Source organism: Ambystoma mexicanum, chromosome 10 (assembly GCF_040938575.1).
Source record: "Ambystoma mexicanum isolate Mex_15411 chromosome 10, UKY_AmexF1_1, whole genome shotgun sequence".
In the NCBI taxonomy this organism is placed as follows: Eukaryota; Metazoa; Chordata; class Amphibia; order Caudata; family Ambystomatidae; genus Ambystoma; species Ambystoma mexicanum.
The window spans coordinates 693,861,489-693,883,547 of NC_090932.1; the positions used below are offsets into that span (position 1 = coordinate 693,861,489).

General features: G+C 47.6%; 1 protein-coding gene across 6 annotated transcripts in view; it reads left to right on the plus strand.

Moving 5' to 3' along the window:
- Window positions 1-22,059, plus strand: part of TRIP12 (thyroid hormone receptor interactor 12) — a 2,051,777-nt gene that overhangs the window by 2,015,998 nt on the left and 13,720 nt on the right. For all 6 annotated transcript variants that reach the window (XM_069618297.1, XM_069618300.1, XM_069618299.1 and 3 more), the window contains one exon: window positions 5,325-5,428. In XM_069618297.1, coding sequence (XP_069474398.1) covers window positions 5,325-5,428 — 104 coding nt within the window. The remainder of the gene's footprint in view (window positions 1-5,324; window positions 5,429-22,059) is intronic.

Here is a 22,059-nt window from a genome sequence, read left to right on the forward strand (position 1 = left end):
GTCAGATCCCTCAATCTTCACGCTTGGCTTCTGAAAGGTTGAGGTATAAGGATTGGGACCTCCCTGAAGACGTGATGGAGGTGTTGCTCTCGGCCAGGCGGCCGGCAACTAAATCTCTGTGCCGTTGGAGAAAGTTCTGCGACTGGTGCAGAGTTCAGAATGTATATCCTTTTGAATGTGACATTCCCATGGTTCTGTCTTTTTTGCTTTCTTTGGCGCACAGGGGCTTGCAAGTGGGGACCATTAAAGGTTACCTGGCGGCGCTGTCCATATTTAAGCGCTCGTCTGAAGAGTGTTCCTATTTTAAGATTCCTTTAATTTCGCAGTTTTTGAAAGGGCTCACTAATGTGTTCCCTCCGTCACCTTTTTTGGTGCCAGGTTGGGATTTGAACCTTGTTATTAAGTTTCTTATGGGTGCTCCGTTTGAGCCTTTACATTCTTGCCCTTTGAGGCTGTTGACTCTGAAAACTGTGTTTTTGGTTGCGGTTACTTCCGCTCGCAGAGTGAGTGAGTTACAGGCACTTTCAGTTAAGCCACCCTTCACTGTGTTTCATAAGGACAGGGTTGTCCTTAGAGTTCGTCCTTCTTTTCTTCCGAAGGTGGTTTCGGAATTTCATTTGAGCCAGAAGGTTGTTCTTCCGGCGTTCTATCCTCCTCCACATCCTCGTAAGGAAGAGGAGAGGCTCCATATGCTTGATCCTCGGAGAGCGTTGAGCTTTTATATTTCGCGCATGTCCCGGGTCAGAGTGGACGATCAACTTTTCATTGGTTACGCTAGAAAGCGTTTGGGACAAGCTGTGACGAAACAGACTTTGTCTCGTTGGATTATTTTAGCTATCTCCGAGTGTTACCGCTTGGCGGGTAAGGACCCTCCGGCTGGCTTGCGGGCCCATTCTACCAGAGGAGTGGCTGTGTCTACTTCCCTGCAGAGTGGAGTTCCTATTCGTCACATCTGTGATGCAGCCACCTGGGCTTCCGTACATACTTTTGTACGTCACTATTCCCTTGATTCCATCAGAGGGCAAGATCTGGCCTTTGGCAAGGCAATTCTTTATTCCGCAATTTGATTGGGCATGCTAAATTTGTATTCTAAATTCTTTCCCTCCTCCTTGCTTGGTTCTGCTTTGGGAGTCTGTCATAGATATGGAATACGTCGGAGGACCCAATCCCCTCGAAGAACAAGTTACTTTCTTACCTGGTAACGTTCTTTCGATGGTATGGTCCGACGACGTATTCCATATCACTCCCTCCCTGTCTTCCCCGCTGCAGAATTTTCTTTTGCGATTGCAGCTTGCGTTCCGCAAGGCCTTGTGTGTCTGACTGGCAGTAAACTGGTGGCACACGTTCTGGGAAAAAACTATAACTGAGGCTATGGGCGTCGTGCGTCCTACTTATCACATCGGGTGCCGTCGGAGGAGGTCCTCGGGGACAGAGCATCGACGTCATCGACGCAGGACACAGACGCCAAAGATTTTCCGAAGCAGCACAGCTGTGGACATTACCTGTCATAGATATGGAATACGTCGTCAGACCACCCCATCGAAAGAAAGTTATCCGGTAAGAAAGTAACTTGCTCATCTCAACCGCCACCCTCTCTATCCTGGAGCCTTCAGGGATGGATACAGAGGGTCCTAATCGTAAGAAAGAGGAGCAGAAAGAGAGTGAATCTCGCCACTCTTACAAAAAAAGAAGCCTTCATTCAAGGAGGAATAAGAGCAGTGAGATCTCAGACTTGATATCACGATAAGGTGTTTTCCCATCAAAAAGTGCTTCCAGAGAGTAGTGGAACTAAATTAAAAACCAGATGCGTGAGGTTTTTATTAAGGCCTTGACAATGGTGGTTTTGGCCTAGATATCGGCGGAAGCGCAGGGGCCCACTGCGCCTTTGTTGGTCAGTAGAGGTGCCGGTCAAGGTAGTGGCGACACGCACCCAAAGCCCTGCTTCTCCTGCCCCCTCAAAGGATTTGAAGGGTTGCCTCTGCCCTGAGGGACTGCATTTAGCGCCTCGACATTGACTTCAGTAGAGTGTCTATGTGCACTCGGCAGCAAACCACAGTTTGTGGAGTGCTATGTTTCTGAATGCAGGGCACCAAATTTCAACGCAACCCAGGCGATCTATGATCAAAAGATGATATTGGGAATAAAGCCTCTTCGCCACCATCATCTTTGCCTGGACAAATAGTGGGCAATGTCGATATTTTGGACTTTGCAGCAGACTTGCGGGGCGCTAGTGGGTTCGCTGGATCTCCAGACATGGACAAGACACATGCCTTAACATATGGTTATCTGAAAGCTGCTTTTCACAAAACAATCAGAATTGTGGTGGAGGAGCAGAGGCTTCCAGCACACCCTCAAAGCAGTTGGTTCAATATAATCTGTTGAAAATTTTGAACTAAAGTACTCAAAGGGAGACAACGCTGCCTTCAAACATGACCATAGCCAATCCAATTCTCTTGCGTGGCAGATCACTTACTCCCTGGCAGTTGACATAAAAAGCAGGTCCGTAGGTGCCGGTTTATACTTCTTGGTAAATGCCCTATAGCAGCACTTGACCCCGTAGATCCCTGTGGTGCAAGCCGATACAGTCCATGTAAAAAAAAAATGTCCACCTCTTTTCTGGCCTTGTCCCCAGCCAGGGCCAGCAAAAAGATGGACGCAATAAGTAAAAAGATTTGTTTATCAGGTAATATGGTGCTGAAGGCCATCAACTAGTGTGCATTCGCTAAATGCACACATCATCTGGTCTTTTATTTCTGATGCTGTTGATTATTTCCCTTATGGGGAAATAAGGGGAGGCGTTTTAGCCATGGTTGCTGATAGAAAGAGGCTTCATTGCAGCCCTTGCAATGTGGCCTGGGCACGGTGGACTTTGTGGGCAGATCATTGGGATCCTCTTAAGTTAAGAGATGGTTCTCATGGATGAGGACATCGGGGTTTGCCCCAGACAGACAAGGAAAGCTGCTGGGTATGCAGTTTCACAGCACCTATTTGTTGGATACTTTAGTGGACTAATTTTTGACGAAATGTAAGTACTCCAATGCTATCGCAAAGACTCTATGCATGGCAGTCCAGCAAGCTATGCCCGTTGTTGCTGCTTCGACTTACTGAGCCTGGGGTGGTTGTTACAAGCATTTCGGTCCTCTGCCTGCTCTGAACCTACGTGTGTTCCCTCATCCAAGAAAGTACAGAGAATATGTGATCCAGGCAGAGGAAGGTGTTGCACAGAAAGGGCAAAGCCTCTTTGAGGTGCTCTCTCCACCTACATTCTCTCTGGGTTTCATCTCCTTGTACACTCAAGAGTGGCAAGCCCCTACTTTGGATGCATTGCTTTTGCACCTAGTCTGGGGAAGCTAATGTCTGCTTTTATTTCCAGAAAACCTCTGGATGGCCCTTTGTTGGACGGCCTATGGCCCAAAGTCCAGTTCTTCTGGAAGAACTGGCCTAACTACTGGTCAAGGAGCAGTTCAGCTACGGTCTCCTTTGGGGAAGGGGTGATATTTCTTTTAATTCCTTGTTCTCAAGAAGGGAAATGGGTTGCATCCCATCCTGGACCTCAATAACTTACAGTTCCAATGGAAGGACACATTCTGGATGGTTGCATTGGAGGAAGTCCTGTAAGCTATACAGGATCAAGACTGGTTGGTTTTGCTGGACCTTCAGTATGTTTGTTTCCATGTGATGATCATTTCAAAGCACAGAAGGTTCCTGAGGTTCATGCTATGCAGTGCCAGTTAACAGTTCAAGGTGCTGCATTCTGGGCTGACCGCTGCCCTGTGAGTTTCTACCAGGTTTATGGCAGTTATGGTGGCTGGCCTCAAGACTGGAGGTTTGGGGGTGTCGGGTTGTGGGGGTTGGGGTGAGAAATGTGCGTTTTTCCTTATCTGAAAGACTGGCTCATCATGGGTTGTTTGCTGGAGCAAGTGCAAAGTCGTCTCAAAGGCACTTGCTGGCTACTGCACAAGTTGGACTTTTCCCTGAATTTAAAAAAGTCAATTGTCACCTTCCCTGGTACTCTGGTTCATTTTAGCAGTTCTGGACATTGTAGTAAGGAAGGCTTTCACCCCCCCTTCATTCAAGTAAAGTCATCCGCATCACAGAGATGGTCGAAATGCCAAACGTTTCCTGAATTGACGCATGCTACCAGCATCCGCCTTCTTCCGCCTAATGCAGGGTTTGAAATTGCCAGAAGCTAGTTTGCTCGTGCTTTTCGCCTGGTAAACTTAAACCCTCTTGACTGCCCAGGGCAGGGGGTGAAATTCAATCTTGGCTATATGTTTTCAAAGGGCTATGTTTTATAATGTGTATTAAGGAGAATAAAGAACACACGTAATTAACATTTTGAGGCATAATGGATAATATATAATTGACAGTTAGTTTGCATCTTGTGCACAAGTTAGATTTGCTGTGCACTATGCTCCTAGTTCCACAGAGGTCGCTCCTACCTGAGGGGTGATGCCTCATATGTAGGAGCTGCCTTTAGCTCCTGCTCATCAAATCATGATTTTGATCTCTGTTTTGCACAACCCTTTCACTTGGACCTGGTCGGAATATGATGCCCCTTCCGAGGGCATTTTCTGTTTAATCTGGTTCCCAAACAGTTTAGGAAGAAGGAAGAGAAAAATAACTGCATCAGAAAAAGTTATCTTCACAAACCTTTTGTATGCTACAACCTGGTACTGGGGCAAACATATATGGTACCATGGTGTGGCAGTTGGGGATGCTCATGTATTGGATGAGGTTGGTGCACGAAAAGGGCAGCACAAGCAGAACTTCATTCTAGAGCATTAAAATCATAATGTTCTTTTAGAGAAGCTTTTTTGGACTTGAGCTGCATGCAATTCCCAAAAAGATTGAGAACAGGGCATAAGAACCAGAATCGCAATGATTACCATTTTTCTTTTTCTAGTCTTGATGTCAATTTTAAAATTATTGCATTAGAAAAAATCCTGCTTAATGTAACCTGTAATTAAAAGGTCTCTCCATTTGCATATCGGAACATGGCACAAGGTTTCATTGAATCCTCACTGCTTGTACCACAAGATTTTCTTTCTTTTTTAAAACCAGCTTTCTTAACTTGTGGTGCACAGAAAAAAGAAAATGTATGCCATGTGAGCATGGGGGAGACACACAGTTGTATAGATATTTGTATTTGATTGGTGGTGGATTTTTCTGTTTATCTTTTCTACACCATATAGATATTGCAAAGTAAGCAGTATTTCATTGGAGTGCATATTACTGAAAGTTGATGGTTTGTTGCAATGCATGTTGCTTACAACGAACAGCTAATTGTACAATAATGTATATATTTTTTGTTTTTGTTTCAGTCGAGCTGTGAAGTTCCTGTTTGAGATTCTCAGTAGTTTTGACAGCGAGCAGCAGCGACTATTTCTCCAGTTTGTTACTGGTAGCCCCAGACTGCCTGTAGGAGGTTGGTGAACACAAATTACACTTTTGGTTATAGTCTATTTAAAGTGGTGGTCTTGTGCATTGTTAGTTTCATGATATAATAAGGTAAATGCCTCTAAGATGTGCTTGATATCAACTCCCCATTACAATATTTTCTTGACTTGGAGAATGCGCCAAATAAAACTGAAACAGTACAATATCCATTATTTTCTTGATCTAGAGCACACTATACTATTTACACAGTTTTCTCACACTTGTGTTAGAAAGCATTTATCAGCATCTGCTGTATGAATGAGCTACTTAACTTCGGTAATGTTCTTTCTAATTGCTACACTATTCCACTGATAGGCCCCCTCTTTTAAAATATAGCCAGGGTAGACTGGATTCATAAACCTTTAAGCCGTTCTAGGTCAAATGTCCTTTTATTTTCAACTTGGAAAAATAATCAATTAAGAAAAAGTGCTTCTTGACTGCACGAGCAGTCTTTTTAAATCGAACTGTCACGCCCTTCCACACCCAAGTGCGCGCAGGGGCTGATGCTCACCAGGATCTGGAAGCGGAGTAGGAAGAGAACGGGTAAGTGGGTGTTGGTGTGTGGTTTGTGTGTGTGTGTGTGTGTGTTTTGGTTTGGGGGAGTTGTGGGTGGGAGGAAGGGGACAGGGGCTGAGAGAGGGCGGTTCGGCGGACAAAACACCCTGATTTCAAGGTAATCCAGCGGTAGAGCGTGGGGTTGGAGGGAAGAGGTTGAAGCCCCCTGAATTTTAAAAAAACGTGAGCATGTCCTTTTCCTGCTTTCTGAAGGCTGCAAAAAATCAACCGAAAAAAAGTATTTTTATGTGCGTCCTTCAGAAAGCATGAACATGACATAGAACACCCTTAAGCTGCTATGAGGGGGCATATGTGTTGAGGATAAAAGCAAAAATAAAACTTCCACAAAGAGAAACAACCTAGTTTGGAGTTTGGCTGATATCCCAATAAGAAACAGTAGGTTGGTGGTGGGATGCTGAACACACTATGGGAGAAAAATTGAAACCATCCGACTGAAGGTAAGTAAATGCATCTTTTAAAATAATGCCTTCTTACCACTCTTTCTTCATTAAGAGACTCCCAAAACAGTACCATAGTACTGATTGTTGTACAATAGTGTGCACGAAACTAATGCTCATAGATGAGAAACGGTTGAAAGACTGACGAGCTAAATTAGGCAGCCTCCACTGACAGTGTATGGAGTAATGCTTTGCAAATGTATGCAGATATAATTAAGTGGAAGTCTAACAAGAGAAACCCCCTTGCCAGGCAAAATTAGCTGTCTGATTCCTGGTCAAATTTGCCCTGATGCCTTCAGCAACCCCTTTTCAACTCAAAGCAGGTCTTGACTGTACGAATGTGTGATGCTGGAAATACCTTATGGAGGGACAGGGTCTCCTTGTCCTTCAACTTCTGTGTGCGTTTTCTCTGTTTGCTCGCACTGAGGGTCCAGCTGGACCGCTGGCAGTGCAGCTCTTCAGGTTTTCATTTTGGAAAATGCACATGGTATAACTTAATGGCACCCATGGGTGGAGGTATACCTTTGTACCCCTTTAGTGTGTTTCTGGGCACCTGTTTGTTTCCCACAGACTCCTCCGTTTTCGGACACCTAGGCCCTGCCATAGGAATCGATGGATTACTGCAGGAAGGCAAGATGGCTTCTGTAGCCTGTTGGTTTCTATTGCCTTTTACCTTGTTTCCCAAAGTCCTGGGAAGTCCCGACTCTGTCCCTTCCTCCTGACTGGCTATTGGGTGGAAATGGCATATATGGCTCTGGAGCTGCCTCCTGTCAGACTGGCTGGAGCCTTCCCAGAAGCGGTGTTGTGGGTACACCGTAGGCATGGGACCTGTGATAATGGAGTCTGAAGTGAACTCACATTCTGTATTATGGGTGTCTGGTTTCTCTGTGTGTGTAACACAATGAATGAGACAGCCCTAACTGAAACCAACATGAATGCAGTGTAGTGTGCGGAAAGGCGAATACTTGCCACAATCCACATTCTTTGCTGTGGGTGTCTGGATGGAGTGAATGGCCTGAATGCCTGTGAGCCTGATTGGCTGCCTGCCTGCATGAATGCCCTTCTTTGTGATTGGCTGACTAAGCCTGGCTCAGCTAGAGTGAATGGAGAATAGACATGTATATTTGGGGACCTCTCACCAATTTGTTGAGAAACTGAAGTCGAAGCTGAAGCAAGAAGAAGCTGTTCCTTGATGCCGAGCTGGAGAAGTCTGCTGTTATATTTCCTTTGTGTAATCCAAAAGCTGCTGTTTTCTCCCAAGAACTGATCATGAGAGGACCTGAAAAGGAGACCTCTCCCCGTGCTACGAGGGACCATTGTGCAACCTGCTGCTCTTCATCAGAAGTACCCTGGAAGCCAGTCATGTGTGCCTGCCGTCCAGAGAAGGGGACTCTTTGAGTCCTGAAGAGGAGTGCCCGGAAATCTCGAGTCGAAGAAGTCCATTGGTGTTGCCCAGTGTAAGGTGCATTTTGTGACCACTGGAAGCCATTGCTGTCTACCGCCCAGAAGAGGGGGGTACCCTGGCATAGTGCTGCTGGACACACAGAGCCACTATTTCCTGCTGGAGAGAGTCCAGCGTCGCTGAGTGCAGAGGAAGGTCAGTCGTGGGTTCCCAACTACCAGAAGCTAGCGAAGACGTTGCGAGGGTCCAGACTTGGTGAAGGTCTGTGGCCCACTCCAGTGGTCTAGTCCAGGTTGTCAGAAGCCATCCAGCGGTCCGTGTTGCGGCTGCAGCACCGAACAACCGAAAGGTGGAAAACCGCAATATTCCAAAACCTGACACGAAAAGTGACCTACACACCCGTTGCCGCTAGAAGTCATTGAAGGATCCCAGAGCTCTTGCTCTCATCTGCCAAGCCATTAAGGAGCCCACAGCAAGTTTTATCTTCACAGGACTTCTACAGTAGGAGAAATCGTTGACCAAAGGAGAACACTGCGACGATCAAAACTGCTGCACTTCAGAAAGACTTTGGTTCCATTTTTTTTATGCACTCCGCATCCAAGTGGCTCCTTCTTCCCAAGGGGTCTCTATCCTCGGAGGGAATCATCATGTGAAACAGAATCCATGCCACTTTGCCTGCCAACGCACCAAAGGTACTGTGACGAAGAACAGCATCTTCTAGCCTTAGTTGTTGTCTTGGGGTCCCAGATTCGTCTTGAATCCTGTTCTCCTGTGGCCTCTCGGGCGGGTACTTTGGGGTGGTAGAACCTTTTTTAAAGAAAGCAGAAAGTTATAGAACTTTATTGGACTAGGCTGTAAAAGGCAAGATAAGTTACTCCCTAACTTTTCCATTAAAGTTTGCCCGGGTGGTGTTTGGGGGGTGGTTGGGATCTTCACACAGAATTGTATATCTAGTCTAAAGAAAGCATTCTGCCACTGTTCACAACTAAACTGCCTTTCTTCCCTATTCTATGCTGATACACCTCACTTAAAAATTCACACGCCTATTTAAAACTGTCTGCAGTTAGTGCATCTATTAATGAATTTAAGTATTGTGTCGTACCACATAGTGTATATATTTGCCATTCTTTGAATACACATTTGCAAGTACAAAGTCTTAATTTTTTTTAATGTATATATATATTCCCAAATCTTATTTTATATAAAGAAGCTGTGTTATCACCTAAAGTAGTGTGTGGACATTCCTTTGTGGGTGCTTGGGGATTCATTGTACTTAAGAACCTGCCTGCATCACCTCCTGAAATCTTAAGCCTGGCTGCTCATCCATTGCTACCACATAGAGAGCCCCTGCCTTTACCCTTCCGTATAGAGGGCATAATTACAGATGCCCCCCTTCAGTCTTTACAATATGACTACCCAGCAAGAACTGATCTGTTTAGTAATACCCTTATCCTTCTGTGGGCCAACAAATCCAACAAAGAATGGACTATCTATTTGGTACTCATTTGACTGCCACGAGTACAGCACTATTTTAAGGTCATGATGATGAAACCTCAGAGATGTGAAAAGAACACTAAAGAGTAATGTTTCTGAATTAGAGTACACTTTGAGAAGCATTGCTTGGTCAGAATCGGAATGGGACAAGAATGAATTAAAACACAAAAGTATCAGCCATCAAAACATTCCATAGCTGGTTCAAATTAAAGTAATGGAATTCAACTGGTTTAGTAGGGAAGCAGTTGACCAACCATTTCAAAAACTCCATGACAGTCAGTTGTGATCTATGCCCCACTTCACTGGGATTTCCTTGAACAAAGATATAGTGGCACATAGTCATTAAACCTACCTAAATTGGGGTCATGCTGGGCTAATGACAAAAAAACTGTAAAGCAGATGTGTGGCACAACAAAAGGGACAAGACCTTTTCATCATAGCATCAGTTGGAAATATTCTTTAATTTAAATACATGAAGTGCCTTAATGATGGCCTGCAGTCGGACAAAATCATATCAAGTACTTCTCCAGAATTGGATCTTTCATAGATTCACATGCTGTGAATATTCCCCGTCGTCTGGCTGGGAATCCTCGGTAACCTAGAGCAGTTTACACTTAAACTGAAAACTTTCAGTCACTTTTGTGCTCTATTACTGTCATTTTGAGTCATACTGCCCACAGCCAAAAGGAACACCTGCCTTAGCTCCTCCCATGTCGGCCATCTTCAGATATTTTACCACACATTCGCTTAGGCAGTTCCCAAAAATCATCTCTTCAACATTTCTACGAATACATTTGGATTTTAACATCTTTTCCACCAAAAATATATATATTTGCAACATCTACTCGACAACCTGCATTGGCGGTGACAGTGCTAGCTCCATGGACCGTTCCCGCCACCGTTTATCTTCAAAAAGCTTTGTCTGCGCAGTTAGGCTTACCTCGAGGCAGGATCCACAAGGAAAAGCCTGTTCCTGTTGTGGACTGAAGACTGTCTACATGGAGGATCACCACAACGACTACTGCCTCTACTGCTTTCATCCTCGCCATGTCATCCAGGACTGCGAAATCTGGCAGTCGTTCTCCAACAAGACGCTGAGGGATCGTCACTGCTGTCTCGCCACGTGGCTCGAGGACACCGGCCGGTCCTCTGACTCTGCTTCAGTACGCAGTCATGCCTCGTTGCAGCGGGGCAAGATGGCCCAGTGAACCACCTCTAGTAAGGGGTCTATTTCGCATGAAGGCCAGGCCCCCAACAAGAGGCATAAAGACACGGACGAGAAGTGAAAGGAAGTTGTTGCTTTGGAGAGTCTGTTCTCTGCTTCCAGTGTGTTGTGTTATGTTATTTTGCATTTATATAGCGCCTTATATACCATTGGTATGGTCTGAAGGCGTGTGAGGAGGAGCCAGTGCCTGGAGCTACCTGCTACATGCTATTTCAACTCCAGTCCTGTGCTGAGTGTGGCGCAGATGAGAAGTAGAAGGAAGTGGTTGCCAGAGGAGCAGGATGTGCGGTTAGGACCCTAACATTATCCTCGCTTTGAGACCTGTTTGAGGTTGAGCGCTAGTCCCCTTTAACACGGGGAGTTGAAAAATCTGTAAATTGGGTCTTGTTCAAACATCTCTGTATAAACCATGGCTGCTTTTCTTGAGCAAAGTATGTGGCAAGGGGTGAATGTGTGCGACTCCCTTTGAACCTCCTGCCTACCGGCCTACAGTGGGGTAGATTGAAGAGCTTCCCCTGCTAAGTGTTTGATATTGCTGACTGCCATTAAGCTTGTCTCGGTGTGGAGAGATCCTATTTAGTGGTGTATCGTCCGGTCAGGCTGCAGCAATCCAGGGTAAGCGGCGGTGAGACGAGTGGCATTTCTTTTTCAAATGATTCCAGACTTTCTGGAATCAAACTTGCTGAACCTTTGTTGAACGTTGCCTCAATTCTGATTGGCTGTGAGGATTCCAGCACGTTAGTTTGGGTATTAGTCTGAAAATGTGAAACCCAAACAATGGTGGCCACTCTGAGAAGTATAGGGATTGGGGCAGAGAATCATAAATTGGTTCCTAATGTCGGAATCAACTTGTTGGCATCGGAGGGGGGGGGGGCCTAGTCATTCAACTAATGTCAGCTAACACGGTTTAGTCCAGGTCCTTTGGAGACTCTGCAAGCCTCTTTTGATGGAGGGGAGGCAGACTTGTTGGCTGTGTAGGGAATTGTGGCTTCAGGGGCTTCCCATGAGGCCATTGTACCCCATGACGTTGGATCTTTGCTTATGAAAGCAACTGGAAACCTCAATCGGGACCTATCTCGATTAGAGGAGAATATTGAGGACATTGTGTCCGGGGATTTGGGACTAGGGAGGGATTTGGTATCTGATGTGTCCATACTAGCACCTGCTATCTCCCAGGAGTTGGGGAAGCAGGTTAGACTTTCATTGGATTTTTCAACTAACCAGTGAGTACCTCCCGAGTCCACGGGCCCAGGCCCAGGGCCTGACAGAAATCATGCTTCTTCAGCCGGATTCTATGAACACTAGCAAACTGGATGCTGCTTGTTAGCCTTTCCCTTTGAGATGTATGTGTGGGGGATCTGGGGTCCCCCTGGAAAACCTGGGGGTGTTTCAATTGCAAGAGATGCATGTTGCTCAGAACCCTCCTGAGACCCTATCTGCTCAGGATGAGGGCCTAGCTAGGAGTGGGGAAAGACACCATTACGGTGTTGGATGAATTGTCCTTCCCGATCCTGGCGCGACTCTTAGACTCCATGGATAGGGGGTGTGACTCCCTCAATATGTAGCTCTGGGAGGTCAGACAGACGCTAAAGGAACTGTCTGGGAAAGTCAGTTTCCTAGAGGGGTTTATTATAGCCTCATCTAGACCCCAGCGCTAGCAGTTTAATTGTGAGGAAGACGGGTGGTGCTCATTGCACATGTGGAAAGGGAAGTTCTTCCCGGGCAGTTTGTGGCGGAAGCCCAGGTTTCGGTGTTGAATAATGCCCCATTGCCATCAGTATCTGCTTTGGGTACGGATAGGGAGGAAATAATCTTGTGTAATAGTCTTATTGAGCAGCCTTCCTTGGCTAAAAGCCCGGTGCCTGAAGGGAAATAATTAGCCAAAAAGAAATCTAAGGATTGTAAGCTCCCTCCTAAACAGAATAGGGGATCCTGGAAATTTGTATCCAAACTCAGGAAGGAGGTTCATAAAGGTTTGGCCCATTCAAAAGCAGAACAAGATCGAAAAGAGGACTTCTTTAAGAACAAGAAGGCAAAAGGTCCTCAAGGGATCCATAGTGGGTCTATTCAGGGTTTAGAGCAGGGGATGGAACAAAACGCCCCTCTGGTTGGGTAACATCGAGAAGAAAGCCCATCATTTGACTTGAGTAATATCTCGGTCTATCCTTGTGAAGAAGAAAATGAAGACATAGTTCCAGGTGGCAGTCGTCAAGAAGAGGCACACAGGGCTGCTTCAGTGGTGGGGTCGGGCGGGATATTGTGTTATGAGAGATTCAGCTCCAAAATCACTTATCGGTAATAATCAATCCTTGCTTCTGGGGTTGAAACCTAAAGAAGGGGGGCCTGCAACCTCCATCTAATAATCAGAAACTCTTTTCAATATTCTCATGTCTGGTGTTTGTAACTGAATTTGGCCCTTCTGTTGAATCCCTGTTGGGAGCTACATTAAAGGACCCCGCTCCCTTATGCCGCACAATTGAAGGTAAGAGGTTGGGTCTGCCAAAAAGTAAGAAACTTCCACTAGAAATGCCCCTGCCTGTCTGTTTACCAGATGGAGGCAGCAAGGTAGCTAGAGAGTTTAGGGCATCAGCTGTATCAAGTGATAAAAAGAAGGTTGACAGTGTGACATTTTTGTATTGTAAGGAACTCATGGTGGCAACAATAAAGCCAGACACAAGTGATCACAGTTCAAGGGTGTTTATTGAACTATAAATGCAGGGTGGAAAAACGCCTAAACTAAGCCTAAATCTAAGATGGGAGCAGGCGTCGACCATCAAATGAAAAATAAGTCAGTCCTAGTGGCGTTGTCAAAATAAAAGGGTCTATACTAAGAAAAACCTATTGCCAAATTCTTACAACTAATTACAAATTGAGTGTGGGATAGGATTTCAATAAAGAAAGAAGTGTTCTCAAATCAGAAGTCAGGATGTGATTGCCCGAGGTCTCCCTTCTCCATGTTTCCAGCGCAGGAAAAGGTGAGACCTTGGAGCACAGCACACGCTTGAGCTTTGTCAGCACAAGCCGACAATTCTGTTCTAGCTATAGGGTTCTTCGATGGTAAAATCTCTTTTCAATAAAAAGTCTCTTGCCTTCAAGGCCTGATGTATCTAACAAACGAGCACAAAGTTCTGTTTCACGTATAATTTAGGTGATAGCTTCACCCTTGGGTCCCCCTTTTACGGGCGTAGACCCATCACAATATCGTATTCAACAATTTGACTAAACGGTTCCTTTTCCAATGAATCTTTGGGTGATCACTTTCCACCCTGGATCTCCCTCATTTGGGCTCGGATCCCTTTGACGTTCGCCTCCCTCCTTCGGGTGCACTGTGGCTGTTCTTACCTTCACAAATCTTAATGTTTCACAAATCTTAATGTCTTTTTAAACAGTTCTTCTGGCTTTGTCCCTTTTTGTGGGCACCCTTCTACCGGGTTCACTTTCACCAACTTTTACAGACCGTTCACTGTGGACACCAGGTGGTTGGGTTCACTTTAGTTAACACACAGTTCATAGGGACTTCAGACCTCGCCCCTTTCCGTTAATATCCCTCTGCCGGGTTCTCTCTTGCCAATTTCTACAAAATAGTTCACCCTGGGACTTTTAGACTTCGCCCCTTGGCTTTCGCAATCTGCTGGTCAAAGACTTTCGATTGTACAGAGGATTTTACAAGACCTCTGTATGACCACTTTGACCTTTTTTTCACCTCTTCCCAAGGGCTTCTAGTTAGGGTAGTCTATACAATTGGGTAATCGCCCAGAGTTTCCTGCGTGGTGCCGGACTCCTCTGTTGCTGGTTTCCCCCCTCTTTTCTTGGTTCCATGTCATTTCATCGTGGGATGTTTTTCGCTGGGGTTTTTACCGTGAATTTATTGAAAAAACCCATTTATTTTTACATTTATTTTTGGGGGGCCCCCCTCCCAACCCCTCATTCCATTTCTGTTTATATCTATTACTAAAAACCACATCCCATATATATAATTTTTTAAACCCCCCCCAAAAACAAATTAGATGGGTTTTTTTTTCGATAAAAGATTCACAGTAAAAAAACCTGTGTAAAAACGTCCCGCGATGAAAGGACGTTGTACCCTTTTCTTAACAGTTTGTTTAGATCTTTCAAAAGTTTGAATTAGCCGTCGGCTACTTTTCGACTCGGTTTGGTTTCTTTTCGATTCTCCCCTCAACTCATCAGCTGTGATGAACCGCTTGCTTTTCTTTATCTTTGGAGTCAAGGTTGGTCCCACCAAGACGAGCGTCATTCCCCGGCATTTTTATCAGCAGAGGAGGGTCTTGCGTACACGCCGGCTATTGTTTGCAGTCTTATAATTCCTTCTACAGAGGTTTCACGGGCCTTGATTGGAAAGTGTAAGGCCGCTAGTGTCCTCGTCAAGTTTGTTGTATGCACGGCCCTTCTCATCCTCCTGAACTGCCCTGCTGAGTTAGCCCTCACGTAATACGGTCTGCCTTGCTCGTCCTGTGCTCTTGTGCTCCACCTTTTATCCCTGTGGGGAAAGGAAAGGGCTGTCGAATGTGTGTAATTCTGGTGAATTGCCTGACTCTGCCCCTGACCCTTGTGTCGGGCCATGTCAGGTAAACAGCTCTTGGGTTAGTTTGCCGTCTTCCACGGGATAAGAAAGAGTTTGTGTCAGAAGGGGGGGGGGTTTGTCATGGGAAATTATATTCTTCGTCCTAGAGGGGTTGGTGAATTCAGAAGGTTGGATTTGATAAGGTTTGTGAAACAGAAATGATCGGGATCATTATCACGAAATAAACAAGGGGGTTAATGGGAATGGTAGTATTTTATCTGAGCAGGTTGGAAATGCAGGAAATGATAATCAGAGGGACGGGAAAGAGTAACGGAGTATCCGGTAGGACGTGGAAAAGTCGTTATTTTGAGAGAGGTGGATTCTGGATGTAACTGGGTTTGGGCTGCTGGTTGGTTTACCAGAGGTGCAGGGGTGATTGGACTTCGTTAAGAGAGCTTCTCTGGATGGAAGGGAGTTAGAAGTGAAATAAGCGAAGAAAACTTCCTTCCCCTCACCTACTCCTACTCCCCGTCCCTTTTCCTCCATACTGTATGGCTGTCCCTCCTTCCTCCATACTGTATGGCTGTCCCTCGCTAGGTTCGGGAGACTGAACCTTTTTCACCAGAAAAACCTTCTTCCTCTTTAAATTTAGAGGCGTGCGGCCTTGGGAGCATGCGCTACCCTGACTCTGCCCACCGGCGCCACACCTCGGTCCCCTTTTCCATGTCGACAGGAACGGGCCGATTTCACCAGAGTGCCTGGGTTTGCCCCTGCCATGTAATACCATACGCTCTTCTCTGGATTTTTCTTCTGTCTTTTTGTCTTTTCTTTGTCATTCAGATACTAGGTCCTCCGGAGTAATGCTCCTCCTGGTGCATGTCGGCTTCAGCGGTCTTCAGCAGGTGTCCAGCCTACTGGGGGGGTGGGGGGGATCTTCCCTATGTCCGCTACGACCTCCTACCAAGCCGAGTATCCCGATGCATAAGGAAGTTGTAGCTTTGGCCAAAAAGGGGTGGCTCAAGCCACACTGGGCCCAACCTGTCAATAAGTACCTCAATGGCAAATATAGACAGACAGAGGGGGATCCCCTCTTGCTGTCGGCGCACCCTCAACCGCATTCTTTGGTGAATGCTGCGGCATCACTCTACTCAAAGCCTCAGTCGTCCGTGGCCACTTCGTCCTCAGCGCTGCTAGGCAAGGAGGTGAAGATCAGGAGACGTACAGGAAGAAACTGTACGCCAACGACTTCTGGGACCTGCGTCAATCCAACGCGGATGCCATGCTGGCAGCTGCTAACCAGAGGCTTTGGTGGGAAATGGCAAACTTCCTTCCAGAACTTCCGGTTCAGCGCCAAGCACGCTTCAAGGCGGGTCTAGGACAAGCCAAGCTGGTTTCGCAAGACATCATTGAGTCCACCGTGGCTCACATAGATACCTCTGGCCGGGCCATCTGCATAGCCACAGACATGAGGATGGCCTGGCTTCAAGCTACTAAATTTAACCCCCTCATGTCCAGGAACACATATTGGACCTTCCATTCAAGGGTGGTGACCTCTTCCACTATACCACAGACGAGGAATTGGATCAAAAGAAAAGCAGCTTGCAAACTGTGAAGTCTTTATCCTAACGAAGGCCACGCCCAAGGTGTACACCCAGTCGCATCAATGCTCCAACAGGGGGGCGGTCGTTTGGCGGGTTCCGAAGCTTCCAGGAGCAGAGGTCGAGACAACCAGACGTTCACCCAGTCAGCACCGGCACAAACAACAAAAAGGTTGGGAGGAAGCAAGGGCTTCTTCCAGACCCACTCCTCAGCAGCAGCCTCAGCAGGAAAGAAGGCATAAAACGTCCTTTCGGGTCCATGTATCTCCAGTGGGGGACAGGCTTGCCTTTCACATGCAAGTTTCGCACCAGAACTTCGCCGACCCCTGGATCCTCTCTGTAGTATCCTCAGGGTACCGCCTACCATTCCCTGCTTCTCCTCTTTCCTCCTCTCCACTCCCACAGATTGGGACAGCAACTCTGTTGGAAGAGATCTGGTCGCTCGTCAAGAGCCAAGCAGTGGAAGTCCCAGCCTCCCAGAGAAGATTGGGCTTTTATTCCAGGATTTTCGCCATACAAAAGAACCACCAGGCTGGCCTGAGTGGTGTTGGACCTATCCACCCTCAACCTCTCCCTCCCTCCCCGGGAGAGTGGATGTGCTCCCTGGATCTGAAGGACGCCTATCTACATGTCCTGATTTGGCAGCCACACCGCTCCTTCCTGCTGTTAGGCAGAATCCTGGGCAGTTCCCTTGGGGACCACTGCAAGAAGATTAAGACTACAGGAGTAAGCAGTAAACCCAATTGGTGGCCGTCTGTACCACCCAGATTTACCTGGTAGCTGTGGCTGAGCAGTCAGACTTCTCTCAAGAAGAGTAGGGCAGTATACAGAGGATACACAATAGGGCTAAAAACACAGTAGAGCAAGCAAACACTAACCAGAGCTTGGTATCAAAAGTATATAATTATTTAACACACACTTAAGGAAATACACTAGCACTATAAATCAAAGCAAGTTCAAACACAGTCAGAAAAGTATACACACCTCCCTTAAGAATTATTAGACAAGTCTAAGTCAAAACACCACTATTTGTCAAAAATGATGCGCGCGCGTAACTTAGATGGCACTCCAATAATTAAGTTAAAGGGAGAGAAAAAGGCAGGTCATGAAAATAAAACAGTTCCCAACACTTTTCTAAGACCAAAACAAGTTGGTGAAGGCAGAGTCTACTGTAGAGCCAAAGTTCATAGGCCAGGTCCACTTTAAATGGAGCAAGGTGAAATGTGCCCAAGATCACAGTTTCGAAATGCATTCAAGTCTTTGTAAAAATGTTCAAAAGAGGTTGGGTTGATTCAGAAAAAGTTAGGTCTGGGGGCCAACCCAGTTGGAAAGCCAAGGAATTAAGGGTCACCTTTAGCAAACCGTAGAAAGGGATGCCAGGTGGAACACAGTACCTTTAAAGTTGAGGAAGCTCCAGCAGTGGCAGTTGTTCCTGGCAGCGGGTACAGTTCGTGGTTTCGACCAGGGGAAGAGAGGATCTCGTCGAGGAGGAAACTTGGAGTCGTTGCACTGCCCAGGGAAGAGACCAGCCGCGGAGTTCATCGGTTAAAAGGTGCGTTCCTTTTATTCGCGGTCACAGTGGTGAAGCTTGGCTATCTGGCCGCCGGGGCGCTTGGCACGGGCGATTCGATCAAGAGACGTCCTGGAAGGCGAAATGGCAAACTGGTTGATCCCACCAGCTCAGAGGCAGAAGATCTTTTCTTGTCGTCGGGGAAAGTGGTGAGGTCGTTGCAGCAGGGCTCCACCGGTGGTGTCGTTGCAGATGGCTCAGCTTCTCCCCTCTTCGGATTTCTTAGGTCCTGTGGCGACTTCTGAAGTTCCAGTCCCAAAAGCCCTGCTTTTATGCAGAAAAACCCCCATTCAATAGCTTAGCTGTCACTCACACATGCTAAGTGGTGAGCCGGGCGGCTCACCACTGGGCCAATCAGAACAGAGTGCGACTTGAGTTGCTAAGGCAACGCAGTCCAGGGTGCCCATTCCCACACATCCTGTGGAACCCAGAGAGAGTGGCACCAGTTGGAGGGCTTCTGTGGAGAAGCCCGCCAAAAAGTGGAACAAAGGGCCCGACCTTGGTTTAAGTTACAGAGACGGACACGAACGCCATTTTAGAAAAGAGTTCTGGCGAAAAGACCCAACCGGTGATTTTATATTAAACTAATAAATAAACCAGCGGTATCTTTAACATTGCACCAAAAAGTGGTGCGTTTAAAATCAATGGGAAAATCCCATAGGAAATATTCTGGTGGAATATTTTGCGTGGTAACCACTGCCACCAGCCAGAAAATCGACAAGGGGGGGGGACTGGGCAGTGCCCCCTTGGAAACAGACCAAGGGGCAATCAAATTAACCCCTTCCAGTACTTCCACAATATGATGGTTTGTACTGGTTCTGTTCACAATTTTGGACTAGTAAAGTCAATGGTGACTTTACATGCCCTGGGAGACAGTAGTCCGTCCCAGGGTATGGAGTCTATGTTTGGGGGTCACTATGACACCCCTGTGTTACTGCACTGAGGGTGCTGTGTAACACATACACAAAAGCAGTTGATACCCTATGGAGTAAAAGACCCCATAGCCCATAAGCACACAATAAGTCAGACATACCTCAAATCATGCTTAAGAGTGGGAGAAAGAGTCTCACTCTTAGCAGGAGAAAAAAACAAACCCCAAAAATCCAGCAAAGCTGCTGGGGGACTCACTAGGTTTGGGAAATTAGCCTTATAAGAGAATTCTCCCTAAAACCTGTGCTTCAGGATCATGGGCTGCCATTTCCAGTACAAGGTGCTACCCTTTGGCCTCAACTCAACCCCCAGGGTATTTACCAGACTCATGAATGCGTTGGCAGTCCTCCTCAGGGCCCAGGGCCACCATGTCTACCCGTACCTGGACGACTGGCTCGTCAGGGCAACATCTCAGGAGGGGGTTACGCACACTTCCTGCACACTTATGAACACTGTCCACGACCTGGGGTTTACAATCAACCTCAACTAGTCGCAGCTGCAGCCCACGCAGAACCTCACCTGGGATACGAGATCCGAGAGGGTCTTTCCCTCGCAGAACAAGATTACGGCTATCAAGAGAGCCACTATGCACTTCCTTTCCAGGGCAGTGACCTCGGCCCGGTGGTTCCAATACTTACTGGGTATCATGGCAGCGGTCCTCCTGGCTGTGTCACACAGAAGACTCAGCATGCGGAGATTACAGCTGCACTTTGCAGTCTCATGGAAACAGGAGAGGGGCTCCCAAGCTATCAGCATACCTCCTTCTCTCCACCCGGACCTCTCATGGTGGTCCAGGGACTGCAACCTGCGTATGGGCAGGCCCTTCTGGCAGCTGGCCCACAGGTCACTATCACTGCGGACTCCTCCCTAGAAGTCTGGGGGGGCCACCCTGGACAGCCACACCGTCCACGGAGTGTGGACCCGACAGGAGCAGAAATCACATATCAACTGGCTGGAGCTCAGGGCCATCTGGTTAGCTCTCAGGGCTTTCCTTACTCTCATTGGGGGCAAGTCCGTCCTTATCCAGACCGACAACTCCACCAGCATGTACTATGGCAACAAGCAGGGTGGTACCAGGTCCCCTCTGCTGTGCAGCCTTGCGGTCAGCCTGGGGGAATGGGCCCTGGCAAACATCTACCTCATGGCCATCCACCGCCCGGGGGAGGCCAACTTCGAAGCGGACAGGCTCAGCAGACTGGGAGCGGACAATTACGACTGGCAATTGAACAACCAGGTACTGTAAGTGGTGTTCAACACATGGGGCCACCCTCAGGTAGATCTATTTGCCTCCTGGAAGAACAGGAAGTGCCATCATTTCGTGTCCTGGCAGGGGCAGGGCCCCCGCTCCCTGGGCGACTCATTACAGATTTGGTGGGAAGGCATGCCAGCCTATGCCTTTCCTCCCACACCCCTGATCCACAGGGTAATCCGCAAAATAAAGGAAGCTTGTTACCAAAGCATCATTCTGATAGCTCCATGGTGGCCAGCGAGACTGTGGTTCTCCGAACTGCTCAGCCTCACAGACAGACCACCCATTCACCTTCCGCTGGGTCCAGCACCTCTCTTGTCCCAGCACAGGGGCAGGGTCCTCCACGCAGCACCTCAGAAGTTAGCCTTCGCAGTGTGGTCGCCGAGCAGGTCAGCATCGGAGTCTCTCCCAGGCTAACTTCGAGATCATTCAGGGTGCCAGGAGCAAGGATACCAGGAGCCAATACAGGAGTAAATGGTCTACGTTCTGTCGTTGGGCAGACTTGCACACTGGATGACATGCTCTCCTTTTCGTTACACCTCGCGCACTCAGGCATCCATAGGGGCTTACAGAAATTTGGTGGAGGAAGTCTTCTCTTCCTCCAACCCAATATTCAAGAAACATCTGGCGGGCTTGTCCAGGCTCTACCCGCCCATCAAGCGGCCACACCCTGTGTGGGACCTCAATGTGGTGTTGGGTGCCTTGGCGCACAAGCCTTTGGGCCAATGGCATCCGCGGACATCAAGCTGGTCACCATTAAGACAGCTTTGTTGGTGGGCCTTACCTCAGCTCGCAGAGTCAGCGAGATCCAGGCTCTGGTGGCTTCAGAGCCCTATACCACTTTCCACAGGGATAAGGTAGTCCTGCGGACTCACCCGGCGTTCCTATCTAAGGTACCATGTGCCTTCCATCTTGACGAGGAAATAGTCTTGCCTACGTTTTTGCTGACCCCAACGACAAGGTTGAGTCTTGCACTGTCTGGACGTCAGGCGCGCTCGGAAATGTTATCTGGACAGGATCAAGAGCTTCCTCAAGTCAGGCACACTTTTTGTCACCTTCGGGGCTCCGGGCCCGGGTATCAGGCATCCAAGGCTTCTATTGCACGGTGGATGGTTGCCACCATTAAGGAGGCCTACGACGGCAGCACAAGCCGCTGCCAGCTAACATGCACGCTCACGCTGTCTGTGCCAAAGCCACGGCCATCGGCTTCCAGCGACCGGTGCCCTGGCAGGTCATAAGCAGGACGGCCACCTGGGCCACACCTTTGGCTGTCTCCTCTTTCCTCCATATGTCCCAGCATCCTCCCCATAATAATGCTGGTGTTATTAGGCAATGTTAAATATTGTCGACGTGTCAGTGGGGACTGAGGTGTGGCACTGGTAGGCGGGGTCAGTGTAGCGCATGCTCCCAAGGCCGCCCCCCCCCCCGCATGCCTCTAAATTTAAAGGGGTAGAAGGTTTTTCTGGTGAAAAAGGTTCCGTCTCCCGTCCCTAGGAAGGGACGCCCATGCAGTATGGCGGAAAGGGGACTAAGAACTAAGAGTACGTTAGTCGCTACAGTGAGTAACTTGTAATTTGCCATGTGACTTCCAGCGTGTATACGTGTTTCTTGATCCAT